This window comes from Morus notabilis, unplaced genomic scaffold (genome assembly GCF_000414095.1).
Source record: "Morus notabilis unplaced genomic scaffold, ASM41409v2 Scaffold63, whole genome shotgun sequence".
Taxonomy (NCBI): Eukaryota; Viridiplantae; Streptophyta; class Magnoliopsida; order Rosales; family Moraceae; genus Morus; species Morus notabilis.
In genome coordinates this window covers 373,120-384,244 of record NW_010365950.1, presented here as the reverse complement: position 1 = coordinate 384,244, position 11,125 = coordinate 373,120, and the positions used below count along the sequence as shown (strand labels likewise).

The window sequence follows — 11,125 nt, the reverse complement described above, 5'->3', positions numbered from 1 at the left end:
GCCCCGACAACAACTTGAGGAAGACTTAAACCCCGTTTATTTTACCGATTCGAGTTTAAAATTCAAGTTTTACTACAATAAAAAGTTATCAGAAACAGTCACATTTAAATTTTTTACTACAGTAAAAAACTTTCACATAAAATCACATTCCAACTCAAATTAAAAACTCGAATCAACGAACTAAACGAACCCTTAACATATCCCTTACCCTGCTTCTTGTCATCGACTACATACAATCAGAAACATTTTAAATCCAAATTCTTTTAATTTCCGTATTTGGTAGGAAACCATCTAAGGATAGAAGTCCCAAGAGATGTCATGCAACTCTCTCTGTAAATCTTCCTCAATGGATGCTATTAGACACACATGCAAATATTAAGCTCATATATTTTGTTATATTAGAAAAGAGCCGTACATGAAGTCTCAAACTTTTACAAATCAGTAAATCAAACACACCATAGCATTTAATCTTCAGAAAAGCAGACACAATACCAATTCATATATGCATCTATGATGCACAAGGAGAAAACACTACGAGAAACCATGTCTGGTTTCTCTTCATTCGGTTTTCCACGAAGATAGTGGTGGAGTATCAGCTTCTCTCCAGGTACCTGAGGCTCCACCATACCTGTCACCCTTTACAGCATCTGCCGATGCAAAAGATTCAAGCTCAGCCATTTCTTCTGGTGTTAGATTCACGGATAGGGCTCCAATATTCTGGTTAAAATTCTCAATTTTGGTGGTTCCAGGGATGGGACAAACATCATCTCCTTGGTGATGAACCCAGGCCAAAGCCAGCTGTGCAGGAGTGCATCCTTTTCTGGCTGCTATTTCATTTACCCGCTCAAATATTGTTATGTTATGCTCAAGGTTTTTGCCTTGAAACCTGGGCAGTTGCTGCAATCAGAAGTAAGCAGGTTAGGTTACACTTCTGTAGGTCACTAAATTTTCTCAATAATCATGATGTTCCAACCTAAGCTCAATTTCTTTGGAATTGCATGACAAAGTGAGGAAGTTGAATCGATCAATAGTCACTTACAGAATTCAATCAACCAGCCATTATGTCTAAAGGAAACAACAATTTGAAGATCTACTCTTGTCAAATACAATGAAAATTAAGGTTATGTATTTTGAAGATTGAGCCAATCAGTTAGAGTTGCATCTGTTTCAGTAAACTAGGGTATCTTGGAAGCTAAAATATGCAACTAAAACAAGGCCTTGAGTTTTGAAGGAATGCCAACTACAAAGTGAAATTATGACAGCATTGAGAGAGCTTAATGAGTATGGTATGGTTTCCTGTCTATTTAAAAACCGTTCCAAGATATGTAGAAATATAAACTTTCAGCATGTGCAAAAGCATTGATGGGGCCGCAAAGTAGCTTGAAACGCACACAAGATCAATACTTAAAAGTAAGACATCTTAGGAAATGAACGAACCTTACGGAAGTCATTATCAGTCAGAGTTTCTACAAGCTTAGGGCCAGAGGACAAGAAACCTCGTCCTAGAGGGCTGTATGCAACAATACCAATGCCAAGTTCCCTGATAAATTAAGAATATAGCATTAACAAGTGCATAGTTGCTAATCTTATATGAACAAATCATTAATTTGCATCGAGCCTCACCTGCAGGTAGGAATAATTTCATCCTCAACATCTCTCACCCACAAGGACCACTCCAACTGCACAGCTGTAATTGGATGAACGGCATGTGCTCTTCTTATTGTTGAAGCTGATGCCTCAGACAAACCAATATACTTTATTTTACCCTCTTCAACTAGCTTCTTCAGCTCCCCTACCTTTTAAAGGATGCCAAAAGAAAATAGGAAATTTCAAACTACAAGCTTGCCCAGAAGATTTGAAATGTAAATCAAATAAGTACAATAGAAACAAAGAAAGAAAAAAAAACAAAAAATAAGAAGTTGTATTGGCTACCGGCCACAAGGTAATGCTAAAGGAAAATCCTTGCACAAGTGATTTACTTACTTAAATTGATGTAGGACCAAGATTGGAGAATCTAGAATGGAGACTGAAAAATATAACAGAATAGAAAAATAGAACCAAATGAGGGAAAATAGGGAATTTATTTAAATAGTTAAATTACCTAGATCCTTATCTCCATCAACTAGCTATGTAACTTCACTTTTTCAAAAGCACAATTTACAGTTCATGAGGGAACGCTTCCTTTTAAATGCTGATAAATTATATGCTACCTTCAAACTTTGGTCCAAAATTTATAGAAGCCTATATCGTGCAAAATACTTGGTAACAATCACCACATGCCACTATATCACTTTTCTTCTTTAAATCAGTGACAAGTGCACATTATGTCCTGATATTCTGCCTGGCATTCACAAAACAATAAGATTCAATTAACAAAAGTACAACGTTCCTCCAAATCATTAGTCTCGTAACCCCGGCCACTGACACATGTAAACAGAACATGACCACAAAAAAAAATTCAGGCAAAAGAACAAAAAGCAGTAACAGGGGTGAGGTGGTTTTGAATCTTGGTGTGATGTTTGAACCCATCCAAAACCGGTCCTGGAGAACTTGCATCCCGCCCTGCCTTTTTTAAATTCACAAGATCTGAAAAACTCTATTCACTACAGTAAAACCATAGCTCCAACTCCCCTCCTTCTCAAGGTCCAAAGCCTCGCTTTACTTATGCGAGAAGGAGGCCCAAGATGAGAAGTGCTGATCTGGAGGGAAGTGATGACATGGACGGAGGGGTGGGAGAGGGAGATGCTGACAGACAAAGAGAGGAATGAGGCTGTGGGAGGTCAGAGGCTGCTGCTGAGTTGGATGATTAGAGAGCTCTGGAAAGGGGACCTCGGGATTGGGGAAGGGAAGAGTGAGACGGTTAGTTTGTTAGAAGGATGTATGGGATAAAGTGTGTGTGTGTGTGTGTGGTGGGGAGGGGGTGGGGGGTTTATCGATCATTTTACTGAATTGTGAATCTAGACCCCATATCGATCATTTTACTGAATTGTGAATCTAGACCCCATATCCTGGCTGGCTCTATGGAGTGCAAGGGTCACTCCAAAACCCCACATCCTGTATTTCTTTTGATTTCTAATACCAATTTCAGTATAATTTCCATTTTTGATCAATCAAATACCTTCGAGTTGCTGTGATTTGCACTATTACTTCTCTAATTCTATTATGTTCACTCACATTTTTTTAAAACCCGTAGCTCATCCAAAGGCCGGTTCAAACTTTATTCCCTGTTTAAACCTTTCACTATCAAATGTCAGTTCGAACCACAAAAAATCCACATATAGGTTCGAACCCACGCAATCCGAACCTGCAAAGCAAATGGGCCTAAGACTGAACTTCAATTTGTCAAGTGAAACTCTAGATTGGGATACCCGTTGCAATCTAATAGCTATAATTAAACAAAAGGAGAAAGAGAGAAATATGCAAAGACTTGAGATGAATTAAAATTAATAGGCCAATAATTTACATAAGTTAATAAATAGACAAAATTATTATTTTCATTCATAACTTGTCTGGTTATGAACCATAACTTGACAAGTTATTGTCCATAATTATCCATAACTTATCTAGTTATGAACCATGACTTGACAAGTTTATCCATAACTTATAACCATAACTTGACAAATTATAGCCTATTAATTTCTATAACTAAAAATTGACCTATATACTTTCTTAAACTTTTCATATTAGCATATTTTTTACTATTTCCCTTAAACAAAATGAAAATGTCCCTGAACAATTTACGTTTGGTACTTAAATATTGTCATGTATTAGTTGACGTCTCTAATCGATTAGACTACATCGTCTACGATTAGACTACATCGTCTAGAATTAGAAACTAGAAAACAAAAAAGGAAAAAAAAAAAAAAGAAAGAAATCAAACCGTGACTTCGATTGGGACGCGAGTGTCGACCCGATGCTGGTAATAGAGATCGATGCAATCGAGATCTAATCTTTTCAAGCTCGCCTCGCAGGCGGCTCTCACGTACACCGGATCGCCGCAGATCTCTCTCTTCCCGTCGGCGAAACTTATCCCGAATTTACTCGCCAGCTCTACTTTCTCTCTCACTCCTCCTTTCAGCGCCTAATTCACCCAAAAAAAAAAAATCGAAAACATTAACAATCAAAAGTCCCAAAACAAGAGAGAGAAAGAGGAGAAGAGATAGAATCTAAGGTAATTGACTTTGCCGAGGAGGATTTCGTTGGTGAAAGGGCCATAGATGTCGGAGGTGTCCAGAAAGGTGACACCGGAGTTGACGGCGTGGTGGATGAGCTTAATCATTTCCGGTTCGGGCTTCGGTGGGCCGTAGAAGGCCGACATGCCCATGCAGCCCAGGCCCTGAGCAGATACCTCCAGGCCCTGAGAGCCCAGCTTGATCCTTTTCACCGCTGCCATTTTCTGGTCAGGAGTCGCGTCTTTCTTCTTCGATTTTCTTAGTTGGAGTAGTAGCAAAGTGTTAGAGGTAGAGGGACAGTGATTTCTGGCTCTGCTGTTTTAAAACGTGTGTTGGATTTTCTCGAGGATAGTAAAGTGAAACCTAACGCCGGCAGTTTGTCGTGGAGAAATATGCTACAAAAATAAAATTGACGAAATGACTTTTTTTTTTTTAATGACCACTTGGTAATTGTTTATAAAAAGTAATCATTTTTAATCGTAATAATTTTATAAATAAAAATTTTTAAAAAATTATTTTATTAATAAAATTTTTCTGTTTAGTTATTTTTATAAAGGCCTCGTTTGTTGTGGGGTGGTGGGTGAGGAGAAAACAGGTTCAACTTATTCAAATGTGATGCGGGCGTAAAGGCCGACGTTTAATAAAAAAAATAAATAAATAAAAAAGAAAAGGAGGACAAAAAAAAAAACAAAAGGAAGGAAAAAAAAAAAACATACTAAGGGGGTGTTTGTTTGGTGGACTCAACTTGAATAAGCCCAACTCAAGTTGAGTCCACGGCCCAAATATGTGTTCGGTGAACCTCATCCGAATTGTTATTCAAATCACAATTTACGTTAATGCCTGTGAATTGGAATTCAACCACCGACTAAATTCTCATTAACTCGAATATGAGCTAGAGTGAAAGAGTTCTGCACAACTCTGTTATTTTCTCTCAGATTCTCTGCGTACCTTACCGTTTTCTTGTCTCGTTCATTCGTTTTCTTGCCTCTTCCTCCGACAGCTCTCTCTTCTCTGTCCATTGCCATTATCTACAACGATGATTCCCTGATTCGACGAATATAACCTCGCGTGGTGAAGCTGCAACCTAGAACTTGTTTCGTTTGAGCCATATCTTGTTTCGTTTGAGCCAGATCTTTATTCCGTTTGAGCCAGATCTTGTTCTATTGACAGAGGACACCTTTCCTCGCCGTTCATCGGTTTGCCCAAAACGGAGAAAATAGCTCCAAGTAGCAGTTCCCGACGTCCTCCGCTGACCGTTGTTCTATTGACCGAGGACACCTTTCAGATATCATTTTAATTTAAATTCTAACTCTAGCTATACACTCAACTCAAATCACAAATTGTAATCGGTGAAGCGAACACATCTTAAAATAAGAAGATGTAGTGGTTAAAAAAATAATAAGAAAGGGTGAGAGAATTAAAATGATGGAATAAAGCAGTAAATAAAAAAAAAAAAGGAAGACCCAAACAAACAAAAGCAGAAAAGTAAAAGAAAAGAAAAAATTGACAGAGTAAAATAATAATAAGATTAAATAAAGGTGAAAGAAAAATAAAAATTGGGAATTGAAAAGGCAAATAGAAAAAAAAAAGAATGAGAGAAAAAGAAAAAAAAAATGCAAAAAAAAAAGGACGAAGCGTATCGTCCCCTCCCATCACAGATGAAATATTTCGCCCCCATTAGAACAAAACGGAGGAAGTCCCGATTGGGACTTTTATATATGTAAAGAATTATTGACCTTCTCTCTAAAACTTAGAAGACGTTTAGTTTATGAATTAAAATCATAAGATTAAAATCATTTTTAATTTACATGTATTTTTTATGAGAAAAAATACTGTAACATATTATAAATTATGATTTAAATTGGAGTATGAATCTCTCAACCAAATAAGATTGTGTATACATGGATTCATAAGCCTTTGTATATTAAAAGTAATACTAAGGGGCACCGATCCTTCAATATAGCATCATCCCTGACTTAGAGGACTCAACCAAACAACCCCTTATAGATTGTGTGTACATGGATTCATAAGCCTTTGTATATTAAAATCAATGCTAAGGGGCACCGGTCCTTCAATATAGCATCATCCCTGATTTAGAGGGTCCGGGGTAAAAGTGCTCCAAGTATTTATCATATATTAATGCACGTAATCAACGAAATTTAAAGCCCGTTTAATTTTTTGATTTAAATTTTTAATTTGAGTTGATATGTGATTTTATATAAAAAAATTTTACTGTAGTAAATAAATTAGATGTGACTGTTTCAAAAAAATTTTTATTGTAATAAAATTTTAATTCTAAACTCGAATCGGTGAAATGAACGGGCCTTACTACACACGACCAAGATTTTCTGCTTCATGTCTTACACCTTTTTTGTCATTTTTGCTTGATGCTGTCGTTTATCAAGCTATTGTAATAGTCTTTTGTTTTCTCCTTTCATTTGGTTGCCATTTTTTAATGGTTTTATCGTTTATTTACTAGAAGAATCGTTTCTCGGAGCTTCAATTGCGATTCCAAGCATATTGTTCCCTTGTTGCGATTGGAGAAGCTAATCAAACTATGTGACTTGTGAACGAACGAAGCGAGAGAGAAAGACGGAAAGCAAGAGAATTTGAATATCATCAGAGAGAAAACACTGACTCTGTAATTACAGAGTCTACTGATCCTCTTGTACCCTGTATTAACGACATTAAGCTTTAAATTTATTCAGTATTCTAAATATCCTTTTATCTTAGATGCTTTCTTTTTCTACCTTTTTGGGCATAAAAGGAGTGAAAATTTGACTTTAGAACATATTTCAGTATTTTGGGCATTACTTTGTCATCGAAGTCCAAATGAGGTGATCTTTGTGGCGTTGGAAAGATAAGAGATAGAGCCACAACCTTCATGAAGACCACAAACGCTAATTCGGCTATATAGAAGGTGAAAATCCTCCTCAAAGTCAGAAACTAGCTGCAGCCGGGAAAACACCTGCTGTAGCAGGTTTGCTTGCACCACTAGGGTTTTTTTAGAAATCCTAACGGCGCTACAGCGGGAAATTGATCCGCTGCAGCGCCAATACGCATAATGCTGTCATTTTAGGGTTGATTTGAGGAGGATATAAAAGGCAAATGTTCTGAGAATCAAATTAGAGGAGGAAGAGAGAAAAAAGATACATAAAATCCCTAAAGAATAAGGAACTTTAGAGGCTCAAATCCCATGATTTCATTGAAGATCCTTGAGGAATATGGTGGATTCAAGCTTAGAAGATCATTCTTCCAATGTAGTTCTTCCTTCTCCCTTTATTTCCTTTTTAGTTTTTTAGATTTTGTTTTGGGTTATGGATTCTTCTATGTTGAGCTAGAATATTATTTTAGGATTTGATGTAACCTTATTTGAACTATGTTTTGAATATTTTGTCAATTGTTAGTTTGATTTCCACTTAATTCATTTGTGTTTCTCTATGTTTATTGCTCTAATTTCTATTTTCATGGATTAGAGATATATATATGTAGATTTAGGCTCGAGAGAGTTATTTTCACACGTTGGAATTGAGAAACACAACCTAGAGTTAGTTGAGTTCGGGAATTAATTCGGGTAATCAAAATTATGTTACTTAATGGATGCTTGATTCGGTTAGGCTAATAGGGATATTGTTTAACTAGGTCTTGCATACTATTTTGCTCGGCACTCGGGAGAGGGAGTGAAATTACCTTCAAAAATGTAAGACTAATGAATTGAGCGAAATTGGCTAGTATTGACTTGATAGGGTGAACATAGGAATAATAAGGTAAAGTTAAGTCCCTAGTACATTTGTCCGAAGTTTCCACATTTTATCTTGTTTTAGTATTTATATTTGTTCTAGTTCTACTTTTATTTCATTAAGATTCAGTTGCCTAGATAAAATTAAGTTACGATAATTACGGTACTTAGCGTCAATTTAACACTCAATCCCTGTGGAGACGATACTCACTCACCCTACACTATAAGAACTTGACACAAAGTCGCTTTTAAAGTTTTTAAATTCTAACAGAAAAGGGTTAAGTGAGACTAATTCTATGCTTTAAGTTGCATTGGTGATTCACATTTTATTCATTTGTACATACTGTTTTATTTTTATTTTTTATGGAGAAAATAATACTAAGTGGACGTTTGATTCATAGATTCAGAATCATGATTCAGAACCATTTTCGTTTTACTTGTATTTCTTGTGAGAGAAAAATACTCTATAGAACCATGAATCATGATTCAGAATCAGAGATGAATACAGGAAACAAACGTTGCTTAAGTGTTTCTATAATAATAGATTACAATTTAAGTGAGTACTTGACGCTAGAGAGAAAGTTAGTGAGAGAGAGTCTGAGAGTTTCAAGAGTTTGGATTCTGGGGTCGGTGGTCTGACTTTTTAACAGGTTGTCGGCCTCCAAATCTCAACGGGAAAATTGTAGTACTCACCGGAGATGGGTTTGTGCCAACAGAAGTATGTGGAGCCATCGAAATGGAGTTGTTTAAGAGGAAGAGGCCGCCGATCTTTGCCATAGATCTAAGACGCGTTCGCCGCAGGATCCTGTTGAAACTCTCTGAGTTAGATCACGGGAGGGAGGTGAAGAAGGTGCTCTAATTGTGTGTTAATTGCTACCAGTCGGCAGAGTTGCGTGTGCCCCACGCATCGCCGAGTTTCAAGTACTTTCGGTGCCGTTTTGGGAGGCTTTTTTCAGCGTTGTTTCAACTGTTCTTCTCATATTTGCTACGTTGATGGACTTGTTCTAGTTGGTTTGATCTCTTCGGTTTTCTCTAATTTTTGTGTCAAAGTTTCTGTGTTTGTAATGAGGGTGTTGGTTTTTGTTGGTTTCCAAAATGATTTTTGATGCAAAAGCGAATAAGTGCGGATCGTGTATTAATCCATATAGGGCCCGTTCAGTTTGCTGATTCGAGTTTTTAATTTAAGTTGATATGTGATTTTATGTGAGAGTTTTTTACTGTAGCAAAAAAGTTAGATGTGATTGTTTATGAGAGTTTTTTACTATAGCAAAAACTCGAATCGGTGAAATGAACGGAGCCATAATCTTTGAAACACATAGGCCTCGTTCATTTCACCGATTCGAGTTTTCAGTTTTAGGTTTCTACAGTAAAAAGCTCTCAGAAAATGTCACATCAAAATTTTCTTCTACAGTGAAAAGCTCTCAGAAAATGTCACATCTCAGCTCGAATTAAAAACTCGAATCCGCGAAGTGAACGAGGCCTAGATTATATTAATTTATTCATAAATAAATTAATCAAGTTAATTTATTTACGTAATGATTCTATGATAATAGTTAAGGTTAATTTTGAAATAATAGGGTGTATAGAAAGAAAATTAATTCAATTAAAAATTATATTGAATGTGTAGTTAGAATGTGAATGAATTATAAATAATAAAAAAGAATATAATCACTTTTTAACTTATTATATAAAAAAGTAAAAACTTTCTCTCGTACTCTTCACTACGAATAGTAACAGTTTTTGATTATGAGATATAGTCAAATCTATACTGATTTAAATAATATACATAACATATAATATTTAATACATATTTAAGAGTTAAAAAATAAATAAAATTCATGTTTCTCATTCTTCTATAAACTTCAAAAAAGAAAAATTTTCCAAAAAAAAAAAAAAAAACTCAATGGCAATGGCATAAAGGAAATTTAACTCGAACTCCAAGTGCAAAATAAAAACCGACAAAATCTCTCCATCTCTATCTTTGCACTCAGACCCATGCCGTAATCTCTGTTTCTTGCTTCCTCAAAACAACCATGAACCTCCAAGCTCCAATAACAATGGCGACCCAAAACCAGACCTCCAAAACCCTAACAATGGCGAAACCCCCGATCCCCACTCCCTCTTCGAGGATTTCGAGAGCGCCTGCTCCACTCCCTACGTCAGCGCTTCTTCCAGCCCCGGCCGCTGTTCCTCTGGCGCCGCTGCCGGTGGCTTCTTCTACAGCGCTCCGGCGAGCCCAATGCACTTCGTCCTGACCTGAAACTCTGCCTCCTCTTCCTCCTCACTATTCATGACAATTGGTGATATCAAAACCCACCATAATATCTCACCTAATTACATGGAATTGAAATCACTCCCCCATTTCCTAGAAGCTGCCGAATTTCGTCTCCAAAAGCAGCCCAAAGATTATCACGAAGCCCTTTAAAACATTATATTGATAATACCCACTAGTAAAGTAAAAGCGTCCATTGGTAGAAGGGTACAATGTGAACTCGGGAGTTGAGAATCTTAATTTTAAGAATCTCCAAACACAGCATGATGTTAGCAGCGTATAAAAAAATACACTGACATTTTAAAAGAAGAGAAAATCCTTAATTGCCAGACAGCTATACAAAAAGGTCCTTAGAAAAGTTAAAAATTATTTTTTGGCTCTTGCTTTATGGATGGTCGGTTTATTAAAGGCATAAAATGTGAGAAATGTTTATTTCTCACGCAGGAAAGTTAAATTTAGAATTTGTTTAGTCTAGAATTAATTTCAAGACTGGAAACAGTTCAAGATATTACGCGAATAAGAATTTAATGTGATATCCAAAGCAGTCAAGGATTAACATTTAACTGTAAATAAACAGTAGCAAAAGGAACCGTCAGAAATGGAAGTCAGTATGATTTTTACCTGATTCAAAGGTAACTTAAGAGAGTGGACTAAAGTACAAGGGGTAGGATTTATTTTTCTCTCTCTCCTTCTCCACTTTGGCCGGCCATGCATAGAAAAAATAGAGCCAAAATTGGCTAGTTGAGTGTGCTAGGGGATTACATGGTAAGGTGTGATGGGATTGTGGCAAATCAACTATTGGACATAAATGTTTACCACACTTCCTTCTTGAAGCACACCACCGGCCATGCATAGAAAAAATAGAGCCAAAATTAGCTAGTTGAGTGTGCAAGGGGATTACATGGTAAGGTGTGATGGGATTGTGTCAAATCAACTATTGGA

General features: G+C 36.5%; 1 protein-coding gene across 1 annotated transcript; it reads right to left on the bottom strand.

The window, feature by feature from the left end:
- Positions 1–371: 371 nt before the first annotated feature.
- LOC21404593 (probable aldo-keto reductase 2) lies at positions 372–4,592 on the bottom strand. The gene is made up of 5 exons (XM_024172756.1): positions 4,181–4,592; positions 3,881–4,081; positions 1,624–1,796; positions 1,438–1,540; positions 372–897 (listed from the first exon to the last, which is right to left on the bottom strand). Exons 1-5 carry the CDS (start codon positions 4,391–4,393, stop codon positions 559–561), a joined length of 1,029 nt encoding a protein of 342 aa, XP_024028524.1. The 5' UTR covers positions 4,394–4,592; the 3' UTR covers positions 372–558.
- Positions 4,593–11,125: the final 6,533 nt, after the last annotated feature.